The sequence below is a fragment of the Triticum urartu genome, chromosome 1 (genome assembly GCF_003073215.2).
Source record: "Triticum urartu cultivar G1812 chromosome 1, Tu2.1, whole genome shotgun sequence".
NCBI classification, from domain to species: Eukaryota; Viridiplantae; Streptophyta; class Magnoliopsida; order Poales; family Poaceae; genus Triticum; species Triticum urartu.
In genome coordinates, this window is record NC_053022.1 from 428491440 (window position 1) to 428515405 (window position 23966).

Genomic DNA, 23966 nt, shown 5'->3' on the forward strand with positions numbered 1-23966 from the left:
CCTTTCCCAGTGACAGCAGGGGCAGCAAGGCACGTATTGTATTGTTGCCATCGAGGATAAAAAGATGGGGTTTATATCATATTGCATGAGTTTATCCCTCGACATCATGTCATCTTACTTAAAGCATTACTTTGCTCTTATGAACTTAATACTCTAGATGCATGTTGGATAGCGGTCGATGTGTGGAGTAATAGTAGTAGATGCGGAATCATTTCGGTCTACTTGTCGCGGATGTGATGCCTATATAGATGATCATACCTAGATATTCTCATAAATATGCTCAATTCTATCAATTGCTCGACAGTAATTCGTTTACCCACCGTAATACTTATGCTCTTGAGAGAAGCCACTAGTGAAACCTATGGCCCCCGGGTCTATCTTCCATCATATTAATCTTCCAACACTTAGTTATTTCTATTGCCGTTTATTTTACTTTGCATCTTTATTTCTCTTTATCATAAAAATACCAAAAATATTATCTTATCATATCTATCAGATCTCACTCTCGTAATTAACCGTGAAGGGATTAACAACCCCTTTATCGCGTTGGTTGCGAGGTTCTTATTTGTTTGTGTAGGTGTGTGGGACTCGAGCGAGATCTCCTACTGGATTGATACCTTGGTTCTCAAAAACTGAGGGAAATACTTACGCTACTTTATTGCATCACCCTTTCCTCTTCAAGGGAAAACCAACGTAGTGCTCAAGAGGTATCACTTATCACACCCGATCATCACGTGGTGTCTCGGCACGACGAACTGTAGCAATGGTGCATACTCAGGGAGAACACTTATACCTTGAAATTTAGTGAGAGATCATCTTATAATGCTACTGTCGAACTAAGCAAAATAAGATGCATAAAGGATAAACATCACATGCAATCAATATAAGTGATATGATATGGCCATCATCATCTTGTGCCTTTGATCTCCATCTCCAAAGCACCATCATGATCACCATCATCACCGGCTTGACACCTTGATCTCCATCGAAGCATCGTTGTCGTCTCGCCAACTATTGCTTCTACGACTAGCGCTACCGCTTAGTGATAAAGTAAAGCAATTACATGGCGATTGCATTTCATACAATAAAGCGACAACCATATGGCTCCTGCCAGTTGCCGATAACTGTGTTACAAAACATGATCATCTCATACAATAAAATTTAGCATCATGTCTTGACCATATCACATCACAACATGCCCTGCAAAAACAAGTTAGACGTCCTCTACTTTGTTGTTGCAAGTTTTACGTGGCTGCTACGGGCTTCTAGCAAGAACCGTTCTTACCTACGCATCAAAAACCACAACGTGGTATAGTGATTGCTTTTTGATCTTCATAAAGAACCCAGTTCATTGAATCCGATTCAACTAAAGCTGGAGAAATAGACACCCACTAGCCACCTGTGTGCGAAGCACGTCGGTAGAACCAGTCTCGCGTAAGCGCGCGCGTAATGTTAGTCTGGGCCGCTTCATCGAACACTGCCATCGAATCAAGAATCAACTAGTGACTGCAAGCAATATGCATATACCCACGCCCACAACTCCTTTGTCTTCTACTCGTGCATATAACATCTACGCATAAACCTGGCTCGGATGCTACTGTTGGGGAACGTAGTAATTTCAAAAAAATTCTTACGCACACGCAAGATCTTGGTGATGCATAGCAACGAGAGGGGAGAGTATCGTCTACGTACCCTCGTAGACCGTAAGCGGAAGCGTTATGACAACGCGGTTGATGTAGTCGTGCGTCTTCACGATCGACCGATCCCAGCACCGAAGGTACGACACCTCCACGATCTGCACACGTTCAGTTCGGTGACGTCCCGCGAACTCACGATCTAGTAGAGCTTCGAGGGAGAGCTTTGTCAGCACGACGGCGTGATGACGGTGATGATGTTGCTACCGGAACAGGGCTTCGCCTAAGTACCGCTACGATATGACCGAGGTGGATTATGGTGGAGGGGGGCACCGCACACGGCTTGGAACAATCAACTTGTGTGTCCTAGGGTGCCCCCTGCCCCCGTATATAAAGGAGCAAGGGGGAAGGCCGGCCGGCCCTAGTGGCGCCCAAGGAAAGGAGGAATCCTCCTCCTAGTAGGAGTAGGATTCATCCTTTCCTAGTCCTACTAGGAAGGAGGAAGGGGGAAGGAAGAGAGAGGGAGAGGGAGAGGGAAAGAGGGGCCGCGCCCCCTCCCCTAGTCCTATTCGGACTCCCCTTGGGGGGCGCCACCTCCTGGGCTACTGCCCTCTCTCTCCAAGGCCCACTAAGGCCCAATACTTCCCCGGGGGGTTCCGGTAACCCCTCCGGCACTCCGATTTTCTCTGAAATCACCCGAAACACTTCCGGTGTCCGAATATAGCCATCCAATATATCGATCTTTATGTCTCGACCATTTCGAGACTCCTCATCATGTCCGTGATCATATCCGGGACTCCGAACTACCTTCGGTACATCAAAACACATAAACTCATAATACCGATCGTCACCGAACGTTAAGCGTGCAGACCCTATGGGTTCGAGAACTATGTAGACATGACCGAGACATGTCTCCGGTCAATAACCAATAGCGGAATCTGGATGCTCATATTGGTTCCTACATATTCTACGAAGATCTTTATCGGTCAAACTGCATAATGATATACGTTGTTCCCTTTGTCATCGGTATGTTACTTGCCCGAGATTCGATTGTCGGTATCTCAATACCTAGTTCAATCTCGTTACCGGCAAGTCTCTTTACTCATTCTGTAATGCTACATCCCGTAACCAACTCATTAGCTACATTGCTTGCAAGGCTTATAGTGATGTACATTATCAAGAGGGCCCAGAGATACCTCTCCGACAATCGGAGTGACAAATCCTAATCTTGATCCATGCCAACTCAACAAACACCATCGGAGACACCTGTAGAGCACCTTTATAATCACTCAGTTACGTTGTGACGTTTGGTAGCACACAAAGTGTTCCTCCGGCATTCGGGAATTGCATGATCTCATAGTCATATGAACATGTATAGTTATGGAGAAAGCAATAGCAACAAACTAAACGATCATCGTGCCAAGCTAACAGATGGGCCAAGTCAATCACATCATTCTCTAATGATGTGACCCCGTTAATCAAATGACAACTCATGTCTATGGTTAGGAAACATAACCATCATTGATTCAAAGAGCTAGTCAAGTAGAGGCAAACTAGTGACACTCTGTTTGTCTATGTATTCACACATGTACTAAGTTTCCGGTTAATACAATTCTAGTATGAATAATAAACATTTATCATGATATAAGGAAATATAAATAACAACTTTATTATTGCCTCTAGGGCATATTTCCTTCAATGTTGGTAGTGGAGGATGATCCGGAATTGCGGGTTCTTGGCCGTGCGGGAGAAGGATGTAGTGATGCGTGCCTTCGGCTGTGCGGGGTGTCGATGTTCCACGACATTATGATCCACTTTGGCAAGGTGCTGCTGCGGTGGCGAAGTGATCCAACATGGACAGTGGCTCCAATCTGGTGGGCAAGGATGGAGGTATGCGACGTTACCGGTGAAAATCCTACCCATCTTCGGTCGGTGTTGTGACAACGACGCTTGTGGGTGCCGTTCTCCTCCTTGGAGGCGTCGCGGAGGTGTGTTAGAATATGCCCTTTCTCGCTTGGGTTGTTGTGTCTAGGCGAAAGCCTAGGTTCCTTTCCAGATCGACGATGACGACGTCTTGGCGTCCTTACTCTGTTGGGGAGCATCGTGCGGGGGAGACACGACTTAAAGGTTCTGTATTGCATTTCTTTGGTGCTTTTCTTTGGTGCTTGCCGTGGGTCTAAGTAGATCTTCATCGGCGCAATGTAAGCCATTGTCAGGAAGTCAAAGACGATGGCTTTCTCGGGATCATCCGAGCCCCACCACCCACTCGCCATCTCCTATTAGGCATTCAAGAGTGGTTGTTGCGTCGGTAAGGAAGGTTCGGTTGCAGTTATTGCTCTTCAAGGTAAATGGTGTTGGTCGAGGCACGACTTTGTTGTTTTGCTTAGGACAGGTTACTTGTGTTGTGTTGTATTATGTGCGATGATTAATCTTTGGATTAGCTTGAATGTGTTTAGTTTGTAGCGAGACACAGTTTTTTGAATTGTCTTTTGCCTTCTAAAAAGAAGTACTTCAGCGATGGAGCTGCCCAGCCAGCCCTGTGTGTGTGAGGAATTTCCCAACCTAGCTATATCTAGAAAAAAACTATTGATGCTAACCAACCTGTGATTGGGATGGTTAAGTGGACCATGGTATCTCCAGCCTACCAGGGTTTAAGTCCTGGTGCTCGCATTTATCTTGGATTTATTTCGGTATCTGGCGATACACTATCAGTGGGAGGGGACGTTTCTGTCGACTACGAGGCGCCTATGATATATCGACTCAGTCTTTCAGAGGTGCTTATAAGAATAAGATATGCGTGTATGCATTTATAGAAGTGAGTGTATGCGCGTTTATACGAGCGTTTGTATATGTACTGTGTTAAAAAAATGACTATTGGCCCGGGGCGCAGCCACTCCCAATACCACACTAGCGAGAGCGAACGAGAAAAGAAGCAGGATCTGTGCGGCTGCGCGTGCGTGTTTTTTTTTGACGAGTAAAGAAAGAAAGGAACGAACCGGCATGGACGAGCCCTATCCTGCCGAGCCGCCGCTGCCGCCCGCCGACCGCCGCCATGTCTCGTTCTCACTGCCAGGCGGCCAGCCCCGTGCGGCAGCGGGCAGTACTCCCCTTCCCATATCCCGCGACAGGCCCGGCATGCTGCCCGGCGAGGCGGTGACCCGGTTCGTCCAGTCCAGCAGTGCCCGTCCAGGTCTCGAGAAGCAACCGCGGCGGCCGGCGCCCTTCGGCATTCCGCCTCAGCGGCTCACACACAGAGGGTTATCCCCGTCTCCAGCTCTCCCAAATTCCAGCTTGTTAGATGTCACAGTTTGATGCCTGATTGAAGCATGACCTTAGTTCTTAATGCTTTCCCCTTTATATGCTGTTTCCTTCCTTTAGTTTTGTATATACAATTCTGCAGTCCTGTAAATGTGGGTACTGATTTTATAAATTCTAGTTTTATAATTATGCAGTTTTATATAACTATTTTTACCTGCTATTTATGATTTGCATTTCAAAAATTTATCCTAGAAGGTTTAGCTTCTACTACCATTGAGTTGTATCCATGAGAGGCTCAGATCAATCAGTACGTTCATTTGATACCATCTTTTGTATCATCTATGTTATATATTGTCCTTTGACATGTCTTACTTTATTGGTTGGATCATCACTGAACAAATACTGTTATTGAATATTATATTTGGGTTTTGATGGGGTATGCAACATAACTTCACTTTTGTATGCCGTGAAATTGGGTATTTTTGGTATTTTTGCCCTTAGTTTTTCGCCTGGGGTATCGGCCAATCCTGGCTCCGCCACTGACCATGGTGTACTCTCGCAAAAATAAATAAATTGATACTTGCACCCAGCGGACACCTTGCCTGATGCTCAAGTAGAAATATAATACTCGGCGCAAATGATCAACGTTCCCTAGAGACTTGATATACTAGTGGAAACCTTGCTTGATGCTCAACAGCTCAAGTAGAATTATAATACTCGGCGCAGATGATCAACATTCCCTAAAGACTAAAGAGATTCGATATACTTAGTGGATACCTTACTTGATGTTCAAGTAGAAATATAATACTCGGCGCAAAGAGACTCGATATTGCTAGTACTAGCTCTTTGACTCTGGTGGCCTGCTCATTTCACCCATCAGTGCTGAGTAATACTCTCAAAGAGCCGAGATCTTCTCCCTCGTCACAAACTGAGGTATAACCGCCAAAGCACGTTTTGTAAATTTCTTTTCACCTGTTCACTACACGCTTCTTTATATTTTTCTACATCTACCTGATCCTGATGTTCCTGAGCAGATTAAGTAGACTTTAGTTATCTAGCTGTTTAAGTCGCACGCACGCTTAAATATGTATGAATATGCATGAATTTGAACCCCGCTTGATTTGTAGGATAAATTATCCAGGACGCCGGAGCCATGGCTGTTGTCCTGGACGCTTTCGTGCCATATGTGAAGAAGATGATTACCAGCATGGCGGAAGAGGAGGTGCGCATGCTGCTGGGCGTCTCTGGCAAGATCAAGAGGCTGGAGGCCAACCTGGTGTACCTGCAGGGCTACCTGGCCGATGCAGAGAGGAGGCACATCACCGACAAAAGTGTGAAGGTGTGGGTGGGGAGGCTCAAGGACGCCATGTACGAGGCTACCGACATCCTCGAGCTCTGTCAACTGGAGGCCATGGAGCGACCGAAGGAGAGCGGGCGTAATGCCTCCAGCTCCACCCGCTTCCGTTCTCTCGTAGGGCAGCTGAAGAAGAAGCTGCAGGGCTTCCTCGAGCCGCTTCTGTTCTGCCTGCAGAACCCGGCCTTCACCCATGAGATCGGCGGCCGGATCAAGAGGCTGAACGGGAAGCTGGACAGCGTCCGCAAGGACGCCGTGGTGTTCAACTTCCATGCCAACTTCGGTTCATACGAGGAACGGAGGCAGCCGTCGGATCCGGCGAGCCACAGCAGGATCAACAGGACGACGCCGGGGTTCGACGAGTCATCCATCGTGGGGGACAAGGTCGAGATGGACACAGAGGAGTTGGTGCACAAGCTCACCAGCCACGGCCACGACATGGCATCCGCCAGGGTGAAGGTGGTGTCCATCGTCGGCCCGGGCGGCATGGGCAAGAGCACCCTCGCCAAGAAGGTCTTCGCGCAGGAGGCCATCAAGGTGGAGTTCAAGACCAGGATATGGCTGGGCATCACCCGGCGCTTCGACAAGGCGGAGCTGCTGAGAGCCGCCATCACGCACGCCGGTGGCAAGCATGGCGGCGAGAGGGATGAGTCCATGCTCGAGACAGCCCTCACTGATGCCCTGTTGGCCAACAGATTCCTGTTGGTCTTGGATGACGTGTGGAGCGACCGAGCATGGAAGGAGGTGCTCCAGGTTCCCGTCGTCAACGCCGGTCGGAGGCACCCGGGGAGCCGCGTCCTTGTCACCACGAGGAACGAAGACGTCGCTTTCAGGATGGGAGCCTCCGGCAGCGATCAAATCCATGTCAGCAAACTGGACGAGGATGATGCCTGGTCCTTGCTCAAAAAACAGCTGCCACAATTGCAGGTCAGCAATTCACTCAGCTCATTTGTTTTGACCAAAACCAAACAAATTGCAAACCTTAAAAAGGCGCACATCTGATTTGACCATTTTAATCTACTCCAGCTTTATATATTATTTTGCAAATTAAACTTGCCTTTCTGTTTTCATTTTAGTGTTTTCCTATAATTTTATGATATTATAATGGGGTTTTCCAAAACTTGGTAACATGGCATGTGACGTGATCTCATGTCAAGTCAAAACGAGTTTAACTCGTCTCATGGGTGTACTTTGTCAAATTTTGATAGTCAATTGCTCAATTTAGCTATTTTTTAGTTGAAGTGTGTAATCTAAACTCTAGCAATAGTTGAGGTCCAAAATGCTCTCTTTTCCTTTTCGATATTTGAAAAGCATGTGATTACTTTTAGTTTTTTTATTTTCTGTTTCTAAAATTTTGTATATTAATACTTTTATATTTGAATATTAATATTTTATTCCCTTTTTTAATATTAAATATCAATATTTTTGTTCCAAAATAGATATTGAAACTATTTTAATTCTCCTACCCACGTTTGTAGATTCTGAGATTTCGCTAGTTGGAAATTATACCTGTTGTTTTGGGGATTGTCAGCTGTTAATGATGATCTTTGCATATTCTGAGGAAACATTCACTTACACAAGATGTACATTTTGTGTATACTTGGATTGGATAATACCATTTTTAATTCTAATTTTTAATAATTTATAGACACCATACTTTTTACAAAATTTACCAGTGGACATTTCTGTACATGTACTGCTACTTGATGTAAGGACGTCATATATTTAGTACAAATACATACAAACATATATAGTACAATTCCTAATTCTTATATTGTTGCAGGATGACGAGAGTCACTTTGATCAACTAAAAGATGTTGGGATGAAGATCATTGAAAAATGTGACGGTTTACCACTTGCCATTAAAGTGATGGGAGGACTCTTAAGCACAAGACACCCAAGCGAACGTGAATGGGAGATTGTTCTGAACAAGAATCTCGAATGGGAAGAGCATGGGTCACAGGAGGAACTGAACTACTCGGTACATCTGAGCTACGACGATCTATCTCCAGAGCTGAAGCAGTGCTTTCTATATTACTCACTCTTCCCCAAGGGTTCAGAATTCCTAGAGGATATAGCCATTAGCATGTGGATTAGTGAAGGGTTTGTTCAGGCCGACGAGAGGTCAGAGTCAGACCAACTAGACCTAGAGGAGATAGGAGCTGAGTACCACCGGGAGTTAGTCGCCAGGAACCTTCTAGAGACCAATGAGTCAGCTGAGAGCGGATGGGCCTACATCATGCACGATGTTGTCCGTTCCTTTGCTCGGTTTGTGGCTAGGGAAGAAGCTCTTGTGGTTCTCAAGGAGCAGACCGACATTAGAAGCCTTCTTTCACATAACCAGAGAATCCGCCGTCTGTCCATGAAATTAACCAATTCAGTACTGGAGTGGGATATCCTAGAAAAGCTGGAATCACTAAGGACACTGGTTATAGCCTGCAACTTCAAGCCCGGCAGTGGTTCTGGTCCTTCACTTGCTTCTTCTTTTGCTAGCTTACGGGCACTGGATATCAGCTTTGCAGACTGCGACTGGTTGGTCGACCATTTGTCTCAGCTGAGGCACCTACGGTATTTGTCCTTCACTGAGACGGATGTATCTAGGCTGCCCCATGACATCCACAAGATGAAGTTCCTTGAGCACATTGCACTGTTCAACTGCAGGAAGCTGGACAAGCTTCCTGACGGCATCGTAAAGCTGGGGCGTCTAAGGTATCTCTCCATAGATGGGTCCAGTGTTGATGTTGTGCCCAAGGGGTTTGGCGCGCTGACGAATCTGAGGTCAGTCTATGGGTTTCCGGCAAAGATGGTTGGGGACTGGTGTACTTTAGAAGAACTGGAGCATCTCTTTCATCTTAGGACTCTTAGGATACATGGTCTGGAAAATGTGCCTGGTGGTTCAGTGGCGGCAAGGGCCATGATCGGCAGCAAGAAGCATCTCAGCTTTCTGGACTTGATCTGCCACAAGAATGAGGAGGAAGATGGAGTGGGAGGAGAACAGATTCCTGAAAAGGACCAGGAGCGAATTGAGGCGGTGTTCGATGAGCTCTGCCCACCGCCGTACCTGGAGGATCTGTTCATGGCAGGATACTTCGGCCGTCGGCTGCCATACTGGATGCGGGCGCCAACTGCAATGGCCTTCAAGAGCTTGACTGGCATCACGCTAACGCGTCTGCGTTGTTGCACCCAGCTACCCGACGGATTGTGCGGGATGGTCAGCCTGGAAGGGCTGGCGGTCAACTGGGCTCCGGCCATCAAGCTCGTCGGGCCCGACTTCCAAGCCCTTCCAAGTGGAAATGGCGGCGCTGGTGACCTCTTCGTGACAAGACCGTTCCCTAAGCTGAAGAACCTGAAGCTGCACAACATGACGGGATGGGAGGAGTGGGACTGGGCGGAGGAGGAGCAGGGCGGGGCCATCTCCATGCCTGCACTGGAGTATCTCAGCATCATCCATTGCATGCTCAGCCGTCTCCCCCCGGGACTTGCTAGCAGCAACAGGTATAACCTGAGAACGCTCGACCTCAGCAAGCTCAGCGCCCTAGCGTCGCTGGAGAATTTCCCTTCGGTCATGGAGCTCGATGTGCTCTACTGCCCCAAGCTCAAGAAGATCAGTGGCTTCGCGATGCTCCGAAGGATGGCCATCACTGATTGCCCGGAGCTGGAGACGCTGGAAGGTGTCCCGGTGCTCAAGAGCTTGCTGCTGAATGATGAGTCATGGGAGATTGTCGGGACGTCTGCGTATCAAGCTGGACAGCCGCGTCAGCTCCCACAAAACCTCACCATTACCAGGTAGCTCTGATCTTAGAGATGACTGACGTCTGATATCTGATGACAGAAGGCGCTATCGGCTGTCTGCCCCCCATGCTTGAGAAAATATAACAAGAGGGACTGTAATGTAAGAATGTAGCGAGTGACTGCAATATATTTCTCTTCCACTGAAGTTCTCCTTCGACTTTGAGCATTCACCTTGACCAACAATTAGTTTTCAGGCTTGGCGCCTGTGAATGGATGACTGAATCCGTGGAGGCATCAACATTTTCATACTTGTAATTTTGTCAGGTTTCCTTACATGGGTCACGGCCAACCTACCTCTGTTCGGCACCGCAGCTTGAGTGGACGGAGTGAGAGCACAAAATGCATTAATATTTTACTTCATGGAAACGACCGAACGAGCATTAACATATTAGAGCATCTCTAGCCGCATCTCCAACCGGCCCTTAGAGTGACTTTTTTTGCACCGACGCCGAAAATACCCCCAATCACGTTCCCAAGACGTCGAAATCCGTCGGCTTGACCTGTTTTTGGTCCCGGCGATCCCAGGCCAAACCCAGCGCACTGGGGCGCTTGAAGGCTCCGGTGGAAGTGAAAATCACGCTTGAGCCACACTGTCAGGCAAAAAATCAAGGCAATCGTCCAGATTCGCCTCCCCCGCCCCAGCGCACTCTGTCGCTACCCTGCCGATCCCGGCGCCGCCCAGCGCCCACCACCGCCCCCACCCCCGCGCGCTCTGCCGTTACCCTGCCGATCCCGGCGCTGCCTACCGCCCATCACCGCTAGATAGGCCATTCCCCGCCGGAAAAAAGAGAAGGTTTCGCCGCGGCAACCTCTCCACCACTTTCCTGGGCGGGTTTTCCGGCGCTCCGGCCGCGCAGGGTGGGATACCGGCGGCTATGCGCCCACCACGCCCGCCAGGTGTTCGGCGATTTGCCTGCTGGACGATGGACTCGGACGACGAGGAGGCGCTCGCGGCGCTGCTAGAGGAGGAAGCCGATGCCGACGTCTAGGATGCGGAGCATCTCATCGTCGGCGAGGTGGCTCGGCACCGGGGCGGCTGAAAGCAAAGAACCGACATCATCTGGAAGACTATTGCATGCTCTACACCGACTACTTCGCCGACGCTCCACTGCACGGCGACAAAGTATTTCGGCGCCATTATCGGATGAGCCGAAAGCTTTTCGTCAGGATTGTGAATTCCATCCGGGTGTTCGACAACTACTTCAAGTGCAAGAAGGATTGCACCGGCAAACTTGGATTCACCTCAATCCAGAAGTGCACGACAGCTATGAGGATACTTGCATACGGAGCTCCCGGTGATTCACTCGACGACTATGGGTGCATGACCAAGTCCACGACCATTGAGTGTTTCTACAAGTTCCGCAGGACAGTGGTGGTAGTGTTTGGACCGCAATATTCGCGATCACCTAATGCTGAACACACTGCTCGGATCCTAACACAGAATGCAGCAAGATGATTTTCTGGGATGCTTGAAAGCATCGACTGCATGCATTGGAAATGGAAAAACTGTCCATTTGCTTGACAGGGGATGTACAAAAGCGTCAAAGGCGGTTGCAGTATGGTACTTGAGGCAGTGGCCACACAGGACCTCTGGATTTGGCACTCCTTTGGTATGCCAGGATGATAGAGGCTAAGGTGTCCCGATGTTTCGATGAGATGGTGGCTATCGTTTTTTGTGGGAGTCGACCTTGACGATCCGACTACGAACGTGCGAGACGTCGCGCCTTAGCAATCGCTAAACCAACTTTCGAGGGTTATTGACCACGCCGGAGCACGATCAACCTGACCACGAGGGTCTGTTTCCTGCGAGCAAACAAAGAACAAGCAAGAAACTGAGATTGCAATCGGGATATTGCGAATATAAGATGAAAGCTTTATTGATCAAGGTGGGGTTCTGTGACGTCTTGGTCTGGTCGTTGGACACAAACGAAGTACGCGAAGTTGCAGCTATGGCGAACTTTTAATCTAAACAAAACCCAAAGTCTAAACGACGCCCTAAGGGCTGTATATATGGAGGAAGAGGGGGGAATTTCGTGGCCCTTGAGGGTGGGGTCCGAAACCAACCCTAACTCTTGTTTCCCCACACATACGGACTCTAAAAATAGCCTATACTTAAGTATTTCGAAATTACATGGGCCTGGCCCATTAATAAGGTGACGCAGCACCTAGAATAGCCTATGGACGAATATTATGAAGTGGCATCTTGTATATTTCGTCCAAGGCTTCATGCACTCCTTATGGCGGCTTCAAAGTCCTGAAATCATCACTTGTAACTCCGTTCTTGATCCACTTGCGCATGCCATCAACTCCATGCGTGTTCTTGCTCCAATGTTCATCCTTCTCCAAGCTAGGCCCTTCATTTGTAAGCAAAACAAATGTATCCAATTTAGGCAGCATCATAATCTCATGAACATTAGAATCATTACCAAGAAACGAAAGTACCTGGTAATTTAATTGGCGTGCGCGAGCTCTAGTAATTGGTCCAGTATATGTAACAGTAGGGGCTGTGGGTGTAACAATGGTATTGATGTCCTCATCATCCTCCCCTTCTTGAAATGAAGTCGTCCTCGACGGAAGCGCATCTTCCTCACCCAAATAAGGCTTCAAATCTGTAATGTTAAAAGTGGGGCTAACCCCAAAATCTACAGGTAGCTCAAGTTTATATGCATTATCATTTATTTTCTCTAACACCTTAAAAGGACCATCAGCACGTGGCATTAGCTTTGATTTGCGCAGATTAGGAAATCTATCTTTACGCAAATGTAACCAAACAAGATCTCCAGGCGCAAACACAACATGTTTTCTACCCTTATCTCCAGCAAGTTTATATTTAGCATTCATACGCTCAATGTTTTCCTTAGTTAACTCATGCATTTTTAAAATCAATTCAGAACGTTCTTTAGCATCAAAATTAACCTTCTCTGAAGATGGAAGAGGCAACAAATCAATAGGTGCACGAGGTAGGAAACCATACACAATTTCAAAAGGGCACATCTTAGTAGTATAATGCAATGAGCGATTATAAGCAAATTCAATATGAGGCAAGCATTCTTCCCACATTTTCTTGTTATTCTTCAAAACAGCCCTAAGCATAGTAGACAATGTTCTATTGACTACTTCAGTTTGTCCATCAGTTTGGGGGTGACAAGTAGTACTAAAAAGCAGCTTAGTCCCCAACTTAGCCCATAAACATCTCCAAAAGTGGCTAAGAAATTTAGTATCACGATCTGAAACAATAGTATTTGGCACACCATGTAAGCGAATAATTTCACGAAAGAACAAATCAGCAACATTAACAGCATCATCGCTTTTATGACATGGTATAAAGTGTGCCATTTTCGAGAACCTATCCATGACAACAAATATGCTATCCCTCCCCTTCTTTGTTCGAGGTAAACCTAAAACAAAGTCCATAGGTATATCCTTCCAAGGAACACTAGGTACAGACAAAGGCATATATAAACTATGAGGATTGAGTCGTGACTTAGCTCTTTGACATGTAGTGCAGCGAGCAACAAAACGCTCAACATCCCGTCTCATCTTTGGCCAAAAGAAATGTGTAGCAAGTATATCCTCCGTCTTTTTGACGTCAAAGTGTCCCATTAATCCTCCTCCATGCGCCTCCTGCAACAACAAAAGACGAACGGAGCTAGCTGGAATGCATAGCTTGTTAGCACGAAACACAAATCCATCGTTAAGAACGAACTTGTTCCAAGTTCTCCCTTCCTTACAATTCTGCAATACATCTTTAAATTCAGCATCATGAACATATTGATCTTTGATGGTCTCCAAACCAAATATTTTAAAGTCAAGTTGTGAAAGCATAGTATAACGATGAGACAAGGCATTAGCAATAACATTTTCTTTACCCTTCTTGTGTTTAATGACATAAGGGAAAGTCTCAATGAATTCAACCCATTTAGCATGTCTACGGTTCAGTTTTGCTTGATTTTTAATGTGTTTCAAAGATTCATGATCAGAATGTATAACAAATTCCTTGGGCCATAAATAATGTTACCATGTTTCTAAGGTCCGAACAAGAGCATATAATTCTTTATCATAAGTAGAATAGTTCAGACTAGGCCCACTCAATTTTTCAGAAAAGTATGCAACAGGTTTTTCCATCTTGTAATAAAACACCTCCTAATCCAATTCCACTAGCATCACATTCAAGCTCAAAAGTCTTATTGAAATTAGGAAGTTGGAGTAAAGGAGCATGTGTCAACTTATCTTTCAATACCGTGAAGGCTTCTTCCTGTGCGGTACCCCAAACAAAAGGCACATCCTTCTTTGTAAGCTCGTTGAGAGGTGCAGCAATGGTGATGAAATCTCTCACAAAACGCCTATAGAAACCAGCGAGGCCAAGGAAACTCCTCACTTGTGTGACCGTTTTGGGCTGCGGCCAGCTCTCAATAGTTTTAATCTTGGCTTTATCAACTTCAATTCCCTGTGGAGTAACAACATAGCCAAGAAAAGATACTCGATCGGTGCAAAAGGTGCACTTTCCAAGGTTTCCAAACAAACGTGCATCACGTAGAGCAATAAAAACAACACGTAAATGTTCCAAATGTTCCTCCAAAGATTTGCTATAAATCAATATGTCATCAAAGTAAACTACCACAAATCGTCCAATGAAAGCACGTAAAACTTTGTTCATTAACCTCATGAAAGTACTAGGTGCATTAGTTAACCCAAAAGGCATGACTAACCACTCATATAATCCAAACTTAGTTTTAAATGCTGTTTTCTATTCATCTCCCAATTTCATACGAATTTGATGGTATCCACTACGCAAATCAACTTTGGAGAATATTGTAGAGCCACTCAATTCATCAAGCATATCATCTAACCTAGGAATAGGATGACGATAACGAATAGTAATATTATTAATGCCTCTACAATCAACGCACATACGCGACGTACCATCCTTTTTCGGCACTAAAATAATAGGAACAACACAAGGACTAAGGGATTCGCGTATATAACCTTTGTCGAGCAGTTCTTGTACTTGACGCATAATCTCCTTCGTCTCCTCTGGATTGGTACGGTATGGTGCACGGTTGGGTAGCGAAGCACCGGGAATTAAGTCAATTTGATGTTCAATCCCTCGAATAGGTGGTAATCCCGGTGGCACGTCTTGTGGAAAGACGCCAGCGAACTCCTGCAAAATGTTAGTGACAGCAGGGGGCAAAGAGGAAGGCACGTCCTCGAATGAAAATAATTCCTCTTTGCACACAAAAGCATAGCAAACAGATTTGCTAAAATCTAGCTCATCAATATCAGATTTGGTGGCAAGTAAACATGCACTTTTCAATTTAATTTCAGAAACAACAGTAGATGGTTTATTATTAGGCTTCATTTGGTGCTCAAATTCTTTTGCCACAATCTGATTTTTCACTCTTATTTGTCTCCTGTTTTGCTTTATTAGCTCTATTAATATCATCCTTCAAAATGGAATCAGGAGTCATAGGAAGCAAAGTAATATTTTTATCGTTATGAACAAGAGTATACTGATTGTTTCTACCATGGTGTACATAATTTTTATCAAATTGCCATGGTCTACCAAGTAATAAGGAACATGCTTGCATAGGTACCACATCACAATCAACATAATCAGCATATGTAGAGATACTAAAATGCACACGAACAGTACGTGATACCTTAATCTTGCCGTTGTTGTTGAACCATTGGATGTAGTAAGGATGTGGATGTGGTCTTGTGGTGAGAGATAGCTTCTCCACCATCTCCATGCTAGCCAAGTTATTGCAGCTCCCTTCATCTATGATCACGCGGACAGAACGTTCCTTCACAACTCCCTTTGTATGGAACAAATTATGCCTCTGATTTTGCTCAGCTTGTGTAACCTGCACACTCAAAACACGTTGAGCAACTAAACATTCATACCTGTCAGCATCTTCAGGAGCCATGTATTGCGTCTCATGATCAGAATCGTCTCCACCGTGTTCGTCACGTGTAATAAGAGCCAAAGTCTCCTCATCATAGTCACTAGCGGACTCATACCCATCATCCTCAGTAACAATCATCACACGCTTAGATGGGCATTCTCTCGCATAATGACCTCCACCCTTGCAACGTCGACAAATAATATCATGTGTTTGCCCTGTTGATGCCATGGATGAAGAAGAGCTCTTTGCAGGCCCAGAAGGTGTGCTCTTGGCAGATAGTGGTGATTGTGCCTACTTTATTGTATCACGGTTGGAGGTGGCAGCCGACGAAGGCGCCGGTGTAGCAGAACGTGTGGAAGTAGATGATGCACGTGGTGTCCATGATGAAGGTCGACCTGCAGAAAAGTTAGTCCGCGCCAATGCCTGTCGATCCTGCACTTCACGTTCAGCTTTACAAGCAAGATGGAATAAACGAGTGATATTAGTATACTCCTTATACTCTAGAATCGTTTGAATCTCTCTATTTAATCCACCCATAAAACGTGCAAGCATAGCTTCATTCTCCTCAACAATACCACATCTAATCATGCCAGTTTGTAATTCCTGATAATATTCTTCTACAAATTTTTTCCCTGTCTTAAGCGCTGCAATTTTTGAAGTAATTCACGTTGATAATATGGTGGAACCCAACGAGTACGCATAGCAGTTTTCAAAGCAGCCCAAGTAGCCGGAATAGGATATAATCTACAATGCTCAGACCACCAAACACATGCAAAACTAGTGAAAGCACAAACAGCAGCAGGAACACGTCTCTCCTCGGGATATTGTAAACATGTAAATCGTTGTTCAGTTTCTAACTCCCAAGTAAGATATATATCAGGAACATATCTACCCTCAAATGGTGGAATATTCAATTTTAGTTTAGGGAGATGGTCATGATCTCGTACCTGAGGGTGAGCCCTACCATTGCCATTATTTGCATGTGGACGACCTGGTGGTTGCTGTGCTGTTGGTGGCACGTAGTTCTGATTTTGATCAACCTCATCCTCATAATCTCCCACATAAGCATCCTCCTCCACATCAGCAGTAGGAGCCACAGAAGTATCAACAGCAGCACCAGCAGTTTGGCCCGACTGAAGAGGGACACGGCTCGCTCGGCGGAGGGCTGTTTCCCGACGTGGAGGTAGTCGGTGTTGTTGCTGTTGTTGCAGAGGTGCGGCAGGAGCAGCCGGTGGTGGTGGTGGAAAACGCGACAGCAATTCAGCAAACTTGTTATCGAGCTTTGTTTCAAACGTCTTCTCCATGCCATCTATCTTCTCCATGGCCTCTTCAAATCTGTTTATCACATCTTGCACCTGTCCATTCATCATTTGCTGAAACGTATCATGAAGCTCCTTGTTCGTCAAGTTCTCCCAGTCAGTCTCGTCGGCTTGTGATCCTGGCATGGTTAGCAGCAATAGAAACACACAAGAATATGATCCTACAGACTACTAACAAGTGGTGGTGGTGGCGGGTGTCACAAATCCGTCAAGCAAATCTCAAATTCTTACCAGTTCTTACCCAGCAGCAGGCGGTGATCGGCAACCGTTGTAGTCAAAAACTTTCAAAAGCTTGGATAGAGCGATTGCCAGGGAGAGTCAAACGCACGACGTAGATGTATGTGGAGCTGGGAAGGCTTATAGTATGGTAGCAAAAAGGGTCAGCAATAATCAATTCAGAGATGCAAAGTTGAATAAACGCTCAACGACGGTACTGTGCTGGTCCTAGGCTAGACCGTGCTAGAGACGCGAGCCTAGAACACTAACAAAATCACGGCGCTGCACGTAAATAAGGGAAAAGCACACTCTGGAACTCTCTCTTTTTTTTTCGCTCTCTTTTTTTTTGCGCTCCTTTTTTTTTCTGCGCTCCTCTTTTTTTTTGCGCTCCTTTTTTCTGCGCTCCTCTTTTTTTTTGCGAAAAATCACTATAATGGCGAGTGTCTCAAAACTCTTCCCTCGTCAAACTGATAGGATGGGCACGAAATTTATTTTTTTCACTTTTTTTTTCGGAAATCAGGGGAGCGACGACGAAAAAATGCGACAAAAAATCACTATGATGGCACGTGGCTCAAAAGACTAAGAAAAGTCTAAAAATAGGATAGGGAAAAAAATTTGCCCGTGAAAATTTTGGCCTAAAAACTGCCCGGGGGTCTCCAGACTCTTTCTTTCTTTTTTTCCGAGACCTACGCAGGCAAGGAAACACGAATCAGAATTTAGATTGATCTCAAGAACAAACCTAATATGAGAAGAACTCGGATTGGTGGTGGATATATGGTTGTGGTATATGGCAGCGGTGGTGGTATATGGTAGCGGTGGTGGTATATGGATAGAGATTGATGGTGGTATATGGATACGGATTGGTAGTGGTATATGGATATGGATTAAGAGCGGTGGCGGATAAGCACAAGTGGTAGATGGGCGATGATGATGGTGCGGCGGCGGCGGCGTGACAACTTATGACCAGAACTCGAAACTCTAAAAGACTAGACTCGAAGACCAGCAACTTGACACGACGATGCAACCGCAAATTCAACAAAGCAAAAACCCTAAAAAGATTATGCAAAGGCTCAGATTGGTTCGGATATGATGAACTAACCCTAATTTTTTTGTGGCTTTTTCGTGGACTGTAGGTATGAAGAACAGACTCGATCTAATCTACGAAAAACTATAAAATCTCACCGAGCAATCTGGAAATCTGATACCACTTGATAGAGGCTAAGGTGTCCCGATGTTTCGATGAGATGGTGGCTATTGTTTTCTGTGGGAGTCGACCTTGACGATCCGACTACGAACGTGCGAGACGTCGCGCCTTAGCAATCGCTAAACCAACTTCCGAGGGTTATTGACCACGCCGGAGCACGATCAACCTGACCACGAGGGTCTGTTTCCTGCGAGCAAACGAAGAACAAGTAAGAAACTGAGATTGCAATCGGGATATTGCGAATATAAGATGAAAGCTTTATTGATCAAGGTGGGGTTCTGTGACGTCTTGGTCTGGTCGTTGGACACAAACGAAGTACGCGAAGTTGCAGCTATGGCGAACTTTTAATCTAAACAAAACCCAAAGTCTAAACGACGCCCTAAGGGCTGTATATATGGAGGAAGAGGGGGGAATTTCGTGGCCCTTGAGGGTGGGGTCCGAAACCAACCCTAACTCTTGTTTCCCCACACATACGGACTCTAAAAATAGCCTATACTTAAGTATTTCGAAATTACATGGGCCTGGCCCATTAATAAGGTGACGCAGCACCTAGAATAGCCTATGGACGAATATTATGAAGTGGCATCTTGTATATTTCGTCCAAGGCTTCATGCACTCCTTATGGCGGCTTCAAAGTCCTGAAATCATCACTTGTAACTCCGTTCTTGATCCACTTGCGCATGCCATCAACTCCATGCGTGTTCTTGCTCCAATGTTCATCCTTCTCCAAGCTAGGCCCTTCATTTGTAAGCAAAACAAATGTATCCAATTTAGGCAGCATCATAATCTCATGAACATTAGAATCATTACCAAGAAACGAAAGTACCTGGTAATTTAATTGGCGTGCGCGAGCTCTAGTAATTGGTCCAATATATGTAACAGTAGGGGCTGTGGGTGTAACAATGGTATTGATGTCCTCATCACAGGAACTCACAATGACATCACCGTGCTGCAGTGCTTCCTTGTCTTTGCCAAGCTTGTTGAAGGTCATTCTTCTTCGGTGAACTTCGAGGTCAATGGGTGGCACTATAACAAATGATACTACCTAGAAGATGGCATCTATCCGAGATGGTCTACATTTGTGAAGACTATCTCAAACCCTGTGTCAGGAAGCAAGAACTCCTACTTTGCGAAGGTTCAGGAGGCTTACAGAAAAATGTCGAGCGGGCATTTGGTGTGCTTCAATCTCGATTTGCTATTGTCCGGTACCTCGTTCAGACCTGGTCGAAAGATCAAATGTGGGAAGTCATGACTTGCTGTGTCTCTTGCATAACATGTTGAGAGTGAGCAGGAAGAGCCAGTGTTCGACACTGGACCTATTACAGGCAGGGTCCTCTTGCCCAAGTTGATCACCAGTTATCGGCAAACTGGACGACCTTCCTCAATATGCGTTAGGAAATCCGAGATCCACAGGTGCATCAACGACTACAACAAAATCTGATGAAGCACCTATGGAGGCTCAAGAACAACGCCTAGCTCGATGTGTGATGAAATATGAATTTTTATTTATTAAACTATATAATTTATATCGAACTATTTATTGTTGAACTATTTAATTTGTATCGAACTATTTATTGAACTATTTGATTTTTATTGATTTTTTATGATGTGATAAAAATAATTTATGTATCTATTTATTGAACTATTTGATTTTTATTGATTTTCTATGATGTGATAAAAATAATTTATGTTGAATTTACGTCGAAGCACGACAAATATGAGCTGTTTTACACAGATAACAGGCCGATTTTGGGTCGATAATGGGCTGAAAAGTGGGCAAAACAGGCCGATATCGAGTGCTGGGAATCCAATCGCCTCCAAGCCGATTTTATCGCCGGTTCGTTCTCAGGTGACGACCAAACAGATGATGATTTGCATGCTTTCATGATACCAATTAAAAAAGAATCTTTCAAAACATTCTGAATGTGTCTACAATCCTAAAAAATTCGGATCAAAATTCCAAGTACACAAAGAAAAAAAAACAAATTCAGCAAAATAGTGTCAATAAAGACAAAATCATGAACAATGTCAAAACCTACACTATTCACATTCAGTTTTAACTTTTTTGTTTCTCTCTGTATGCTTTGAATTTTGATCTGAATTTTTTAGGCTGGTAGACATGTGTGTTGTGAACATTCATAATTTTTGACGGAATTTTTTGAAACATTTAAATTTGAGTTTTAAAAATCAATATCATGGATCTTTCCGCCATACTCCGTAGTAGATATCAGGATGTTGACAGCTTGAAATCATGAGCATGGTCTGTACGCTTAAGGACGAAATTACTTACAGTACGGGGTACTTTATTATTATTGTTATTATTACACCATTTGTGGAACTTAAAACGAGAACTCTGAACACCAAGATACATCTCTCGTCAGTCAGACATTCTCGCCCGACGTCGACATACGGACTCGGACACACCACAGGAATGTGGAGCTCCAGAGGAACTAAAAGGAAAGAAAGCATTATGCAACCGCGACAGGTATATATCTAGTGGCGGCTCTTTGTGATGGTCTCGGTGGTGCTCGCGTCCTTGGTTTCGCTGGAGGTGCTGTCTCCCCCCATCCCCAGCGTGCTCGCCACCGCGTCTTTCGCGCCGACCACCGCGTTCTTCACCTGCTCGCCGGCCTACACGAAAACCAAGTTCAGCTTCAGCATACGCAGCACAAACAGAACACTGGAACACAATGTCGTCTTTGATTAGTGTAAGTGGCCGACCCACTAACCTGGCTGAGGACGCTGCCGGTCTTGTCCTTGCCGGCGACGGCGGAGTCCTTGGTGTACTGCGCCGCGTCGGAGGCCCTGTCCTGCGTGTACCCCGTCGCCTCGGAGGCCTTCTGCTTGGCCGCCTCGGCCGTGCGGCCGAGGTAGCTGCCGGTCTGGTCCTTGCCCTCGGCGGCCCGGTCCTTGGCGGCCTGGGCCGTCTCGGACGTCTTCTGCCCTGCCTCGCCGGCCTTCTGCTTCGTGGCCTCCACGGCGCCCTGCCCCTTCCCCGTCGCGTCACACGCCCGGTCCTTGGCCTCGCACGCCTTGTCCTTGGTCGCGCCGGTCACCTGTCCGGCCTTCTCCTGCAACGTACGAGCGATGGATGGAAGCATTTCAGCAGACTGAACACGGAGGGTGTGCTCCGGCAACAACTTGAAGAAGATCGGCCGAGATGGTCACCTCGGTGTGGGCCTTGGCCTCGCCGGCGCGGTAGCTTGCCTTGTCCTGGTTGGAGGCCATGGTTGCTGCTCAAACAAACACTGGACTGGAGGACAGACACGAACTGAGATCTCTTGGGAAATGGAAAAGCAAGATCACTTTTGGCTAATGGTTAACTCGGATCAGCTGCTTGCTGCAAGGAGCTTGGAACAGGGAATATTTATAGGGAAGCTGCGGCTACCTTTCGGATAGAGCCCGCAGGCAGGACACGTCGCGGGCGGAGCTCGTACTGGGCGCCACGTAGAATAAGAAAGGACACGGCTTGCCACGCACGCGTCCGTACCTACGAGAAGCCTGTCCATCTAGACGAAGCTGATTCGAAACCCATGTGCGCTAAGGTAAATGCCAAGATGAAGAACCTATCTATGTACCCAGTGTTGACAAAAGCGTGCAATACATGTGCTTGTGACTCAACATTAAGCACAAGCTGGCCACCGTCACTTCTATGTACGTACATAGCTGCATTCAAGTACTAATACAATTAGCATAGTGATTCGGAATAACTGAATAAGGTTGCGTTCAGTTTCTCTCCGCTCCTCGAACTCCACTCCGGGAGCGGACTATATTTTACTTGAATTTGATGAAGCTGTCAAAACCCAACTCCCCAACTCTGCAGAGCGGGAAAGTTTCGAACAGGGCTTAACTAAATGCAAATGATGAACAAAAACATCTTTAAGGAAATTTTCTTACCTGACAATGTACCGGAGATAATCTATGAAAACTCCTTTGTGTCATCCGGATGCAGGGCTTGCTCGACAGCTGCCTCGCCCGCACGACACGCGTCTTGTGGGACCTACACCCCTTTCTCTCTCCCGTGGAAAAATATCTCCGCACAGTACAGCCTTATCCTTCCCCAATTCTAACCACTCGTCTCTCCGTCGGCGGCGTGCTCCCTCCATGATTTTTCCACGCACTCGAGCACTCCCGCAGGTGGATCTTGCCGCTGCAAGGCCGGAGGGGGCCACCCAGTGCTGCGAGCTCCAATCCCTCCCTCCCTGCTCCCTTCCTCCATCCTTGATGGATCCCAACACCATGCTGCAGTTGCTGCGAGGCGTGCTACGACGTCACCATCGTGATGCAGCGGCGCCGTGCTTGCAAGCCGGTGCGCCGCCGCCGTCGTGCTGCGACAGTCCACGGCGAGGTTGCTGCGAGTGGCGCCAACCGACGATGCTTGCAACGGGTGGTACTGCGATGGCGCTGTTGTGCTCCGACGACATCTCGGCCGCGACGACGTTGCTGCGATGGATGCTGCAACGGTTGTTGCTCCACCGGATCAGGCTACTCCGGCGAGCTGCGATGGCGGCTCGGGTTGCTCTGGTGATGCTGCGACGGCGCCGCCGTGCTGCGAGCCGGTGCTGCCAAGCCACCGGAGTTGCTACGACGGCAGAGTGCTACGAGCTGGTGCTGCCGGCGTCCTGCGATGCCATTGGAGTTTGATACGCAGACGAGAAATGTGTGTGTGACGTTCTGCAAGGAGAACAGCAGAACGAGAACAAAGAAGAGAGAAAACTATGTTGCGTTGACTTGCATCAAGCGGCTAGTAAAGTCCAGATCATATGGTCCAGGAGAGAGATGTTCTTTTGCTTTCCTGCATCCGGATGCCGCCTAGCAGCGGCCATAATCTATCTCATCTTTAGTCATTGAGGACGTGTTTGGTAGGCTGCACTACCCTTAGCCAGGCCCGCACGGGATGAAATCAACCTGTTTGATTGGCTGGGCCACATCAGTTTCCTGACCCGCATGAAACTTAAAGCAGCTCTGGGCCTACATCTATCGCCCTCCTCCCATCATCGATGGTAGCAACCCCATCCATGAGAGGTGGATTGCGGGCCTCCCCTCTTTCGGTTGGGATCTCGCCGCGGTTCTCCGGGCGCCGTCCCCTTTCTGCACGATGTCGCCGCCACGGGCAAGGCAACACCGCCACCGCGCGCTCCGGCTCCCCCACCGATGCCAGACCTCCTCATCCTGGGCTCGATAACGTAGGGTTTACAAACCCCACCGACCGCGACTTTGACAGGTCCGGCTTATGGCGGTATTTTTACAACCATTCAAGGGTTTTCTCCCCTACGTCTCGTG

The 23966-nt window shown here is 46.7% G+C and overlaps 2 protein-coding genes across 5 annotated transcripts; one reads left to right on the forward strand and one right to left on the reverse strand.

Annotated features, from left to right (window-relative positions):
* Window positions 1-4573: 4573 nt before the first annotated feature.
* Window positions 4574-10286, forward strand: LOC125516171 (putative disease resistance RPP13-like protein 1). 2 transcript variants are annotated; one of them, XM_048681656.1, is made up of 3 exons: window positions 4574-5825; window positions 6020-7173; window positions 8030-10286. In XM_048681656.1, exons 2-3 carry the CDS (start codon window positions 6046-6048, stop codon window positions 10034-10036), a joined length of 3135 nt encoding a protein of 1044 aa, XP_048537613.1. In that variant the 5' UTR covers window positions 4574-5825; window positions 6020-6045; the 3' UTR covers window positions 10037-10286. The 2 variants fall into 2 exon arrangements, with proteins under 2 accessions (XP_048537613.1, XP_048537619.1); XM_048681662.1 differs by having other exon boundaries at window positions 4574-4891.
* A 10683-nt stretch (window positions 10287-20969) lies between these two features.
* LOC125516184 (late embryogenesis abundant protein 19-like) lies at window positions 20970-22722 on the reverse strand. Of its 3 annotated transcripts, none has more exons than XM_048681667.1 (5): window positions 22581-22722; window positions 22072-22500; window positions 21852-21936; window positions 21413-21754; window positions 20970-21314 (listed from the first exon to the last, which is right to left on the reverse strand). In XM_048681667.1, exons 3-5 carry the CDS (start codon window positions 21909-21911, stop codon window positions 21177-21179), a joined length of 540 nt encoding a protein of 179 aa, XP_048537624.1. In that variant the 5' UTR covers window positions 21912-21936; window positions 22072-22500; window positions 22581-22722; the 3' UTR covers window positions 20970-21176. The 3 variants fall into 3 exon arrangements, with proteins under 3 accessions (XP_048537624.1, XP_048537630.1, XP_048537637.1); XM_048681673.1 differs by having other exon boundaries at window positions 22072-22349; window positions 22581-22721; XM_048681680.1 differs by lacking the exon at window positions 22072-22500 and having other exon boundaries at window positions 22581-22716.
* Between the last annotated feature and the right edge of the window lie 1244 nt (window positions 22723-23966).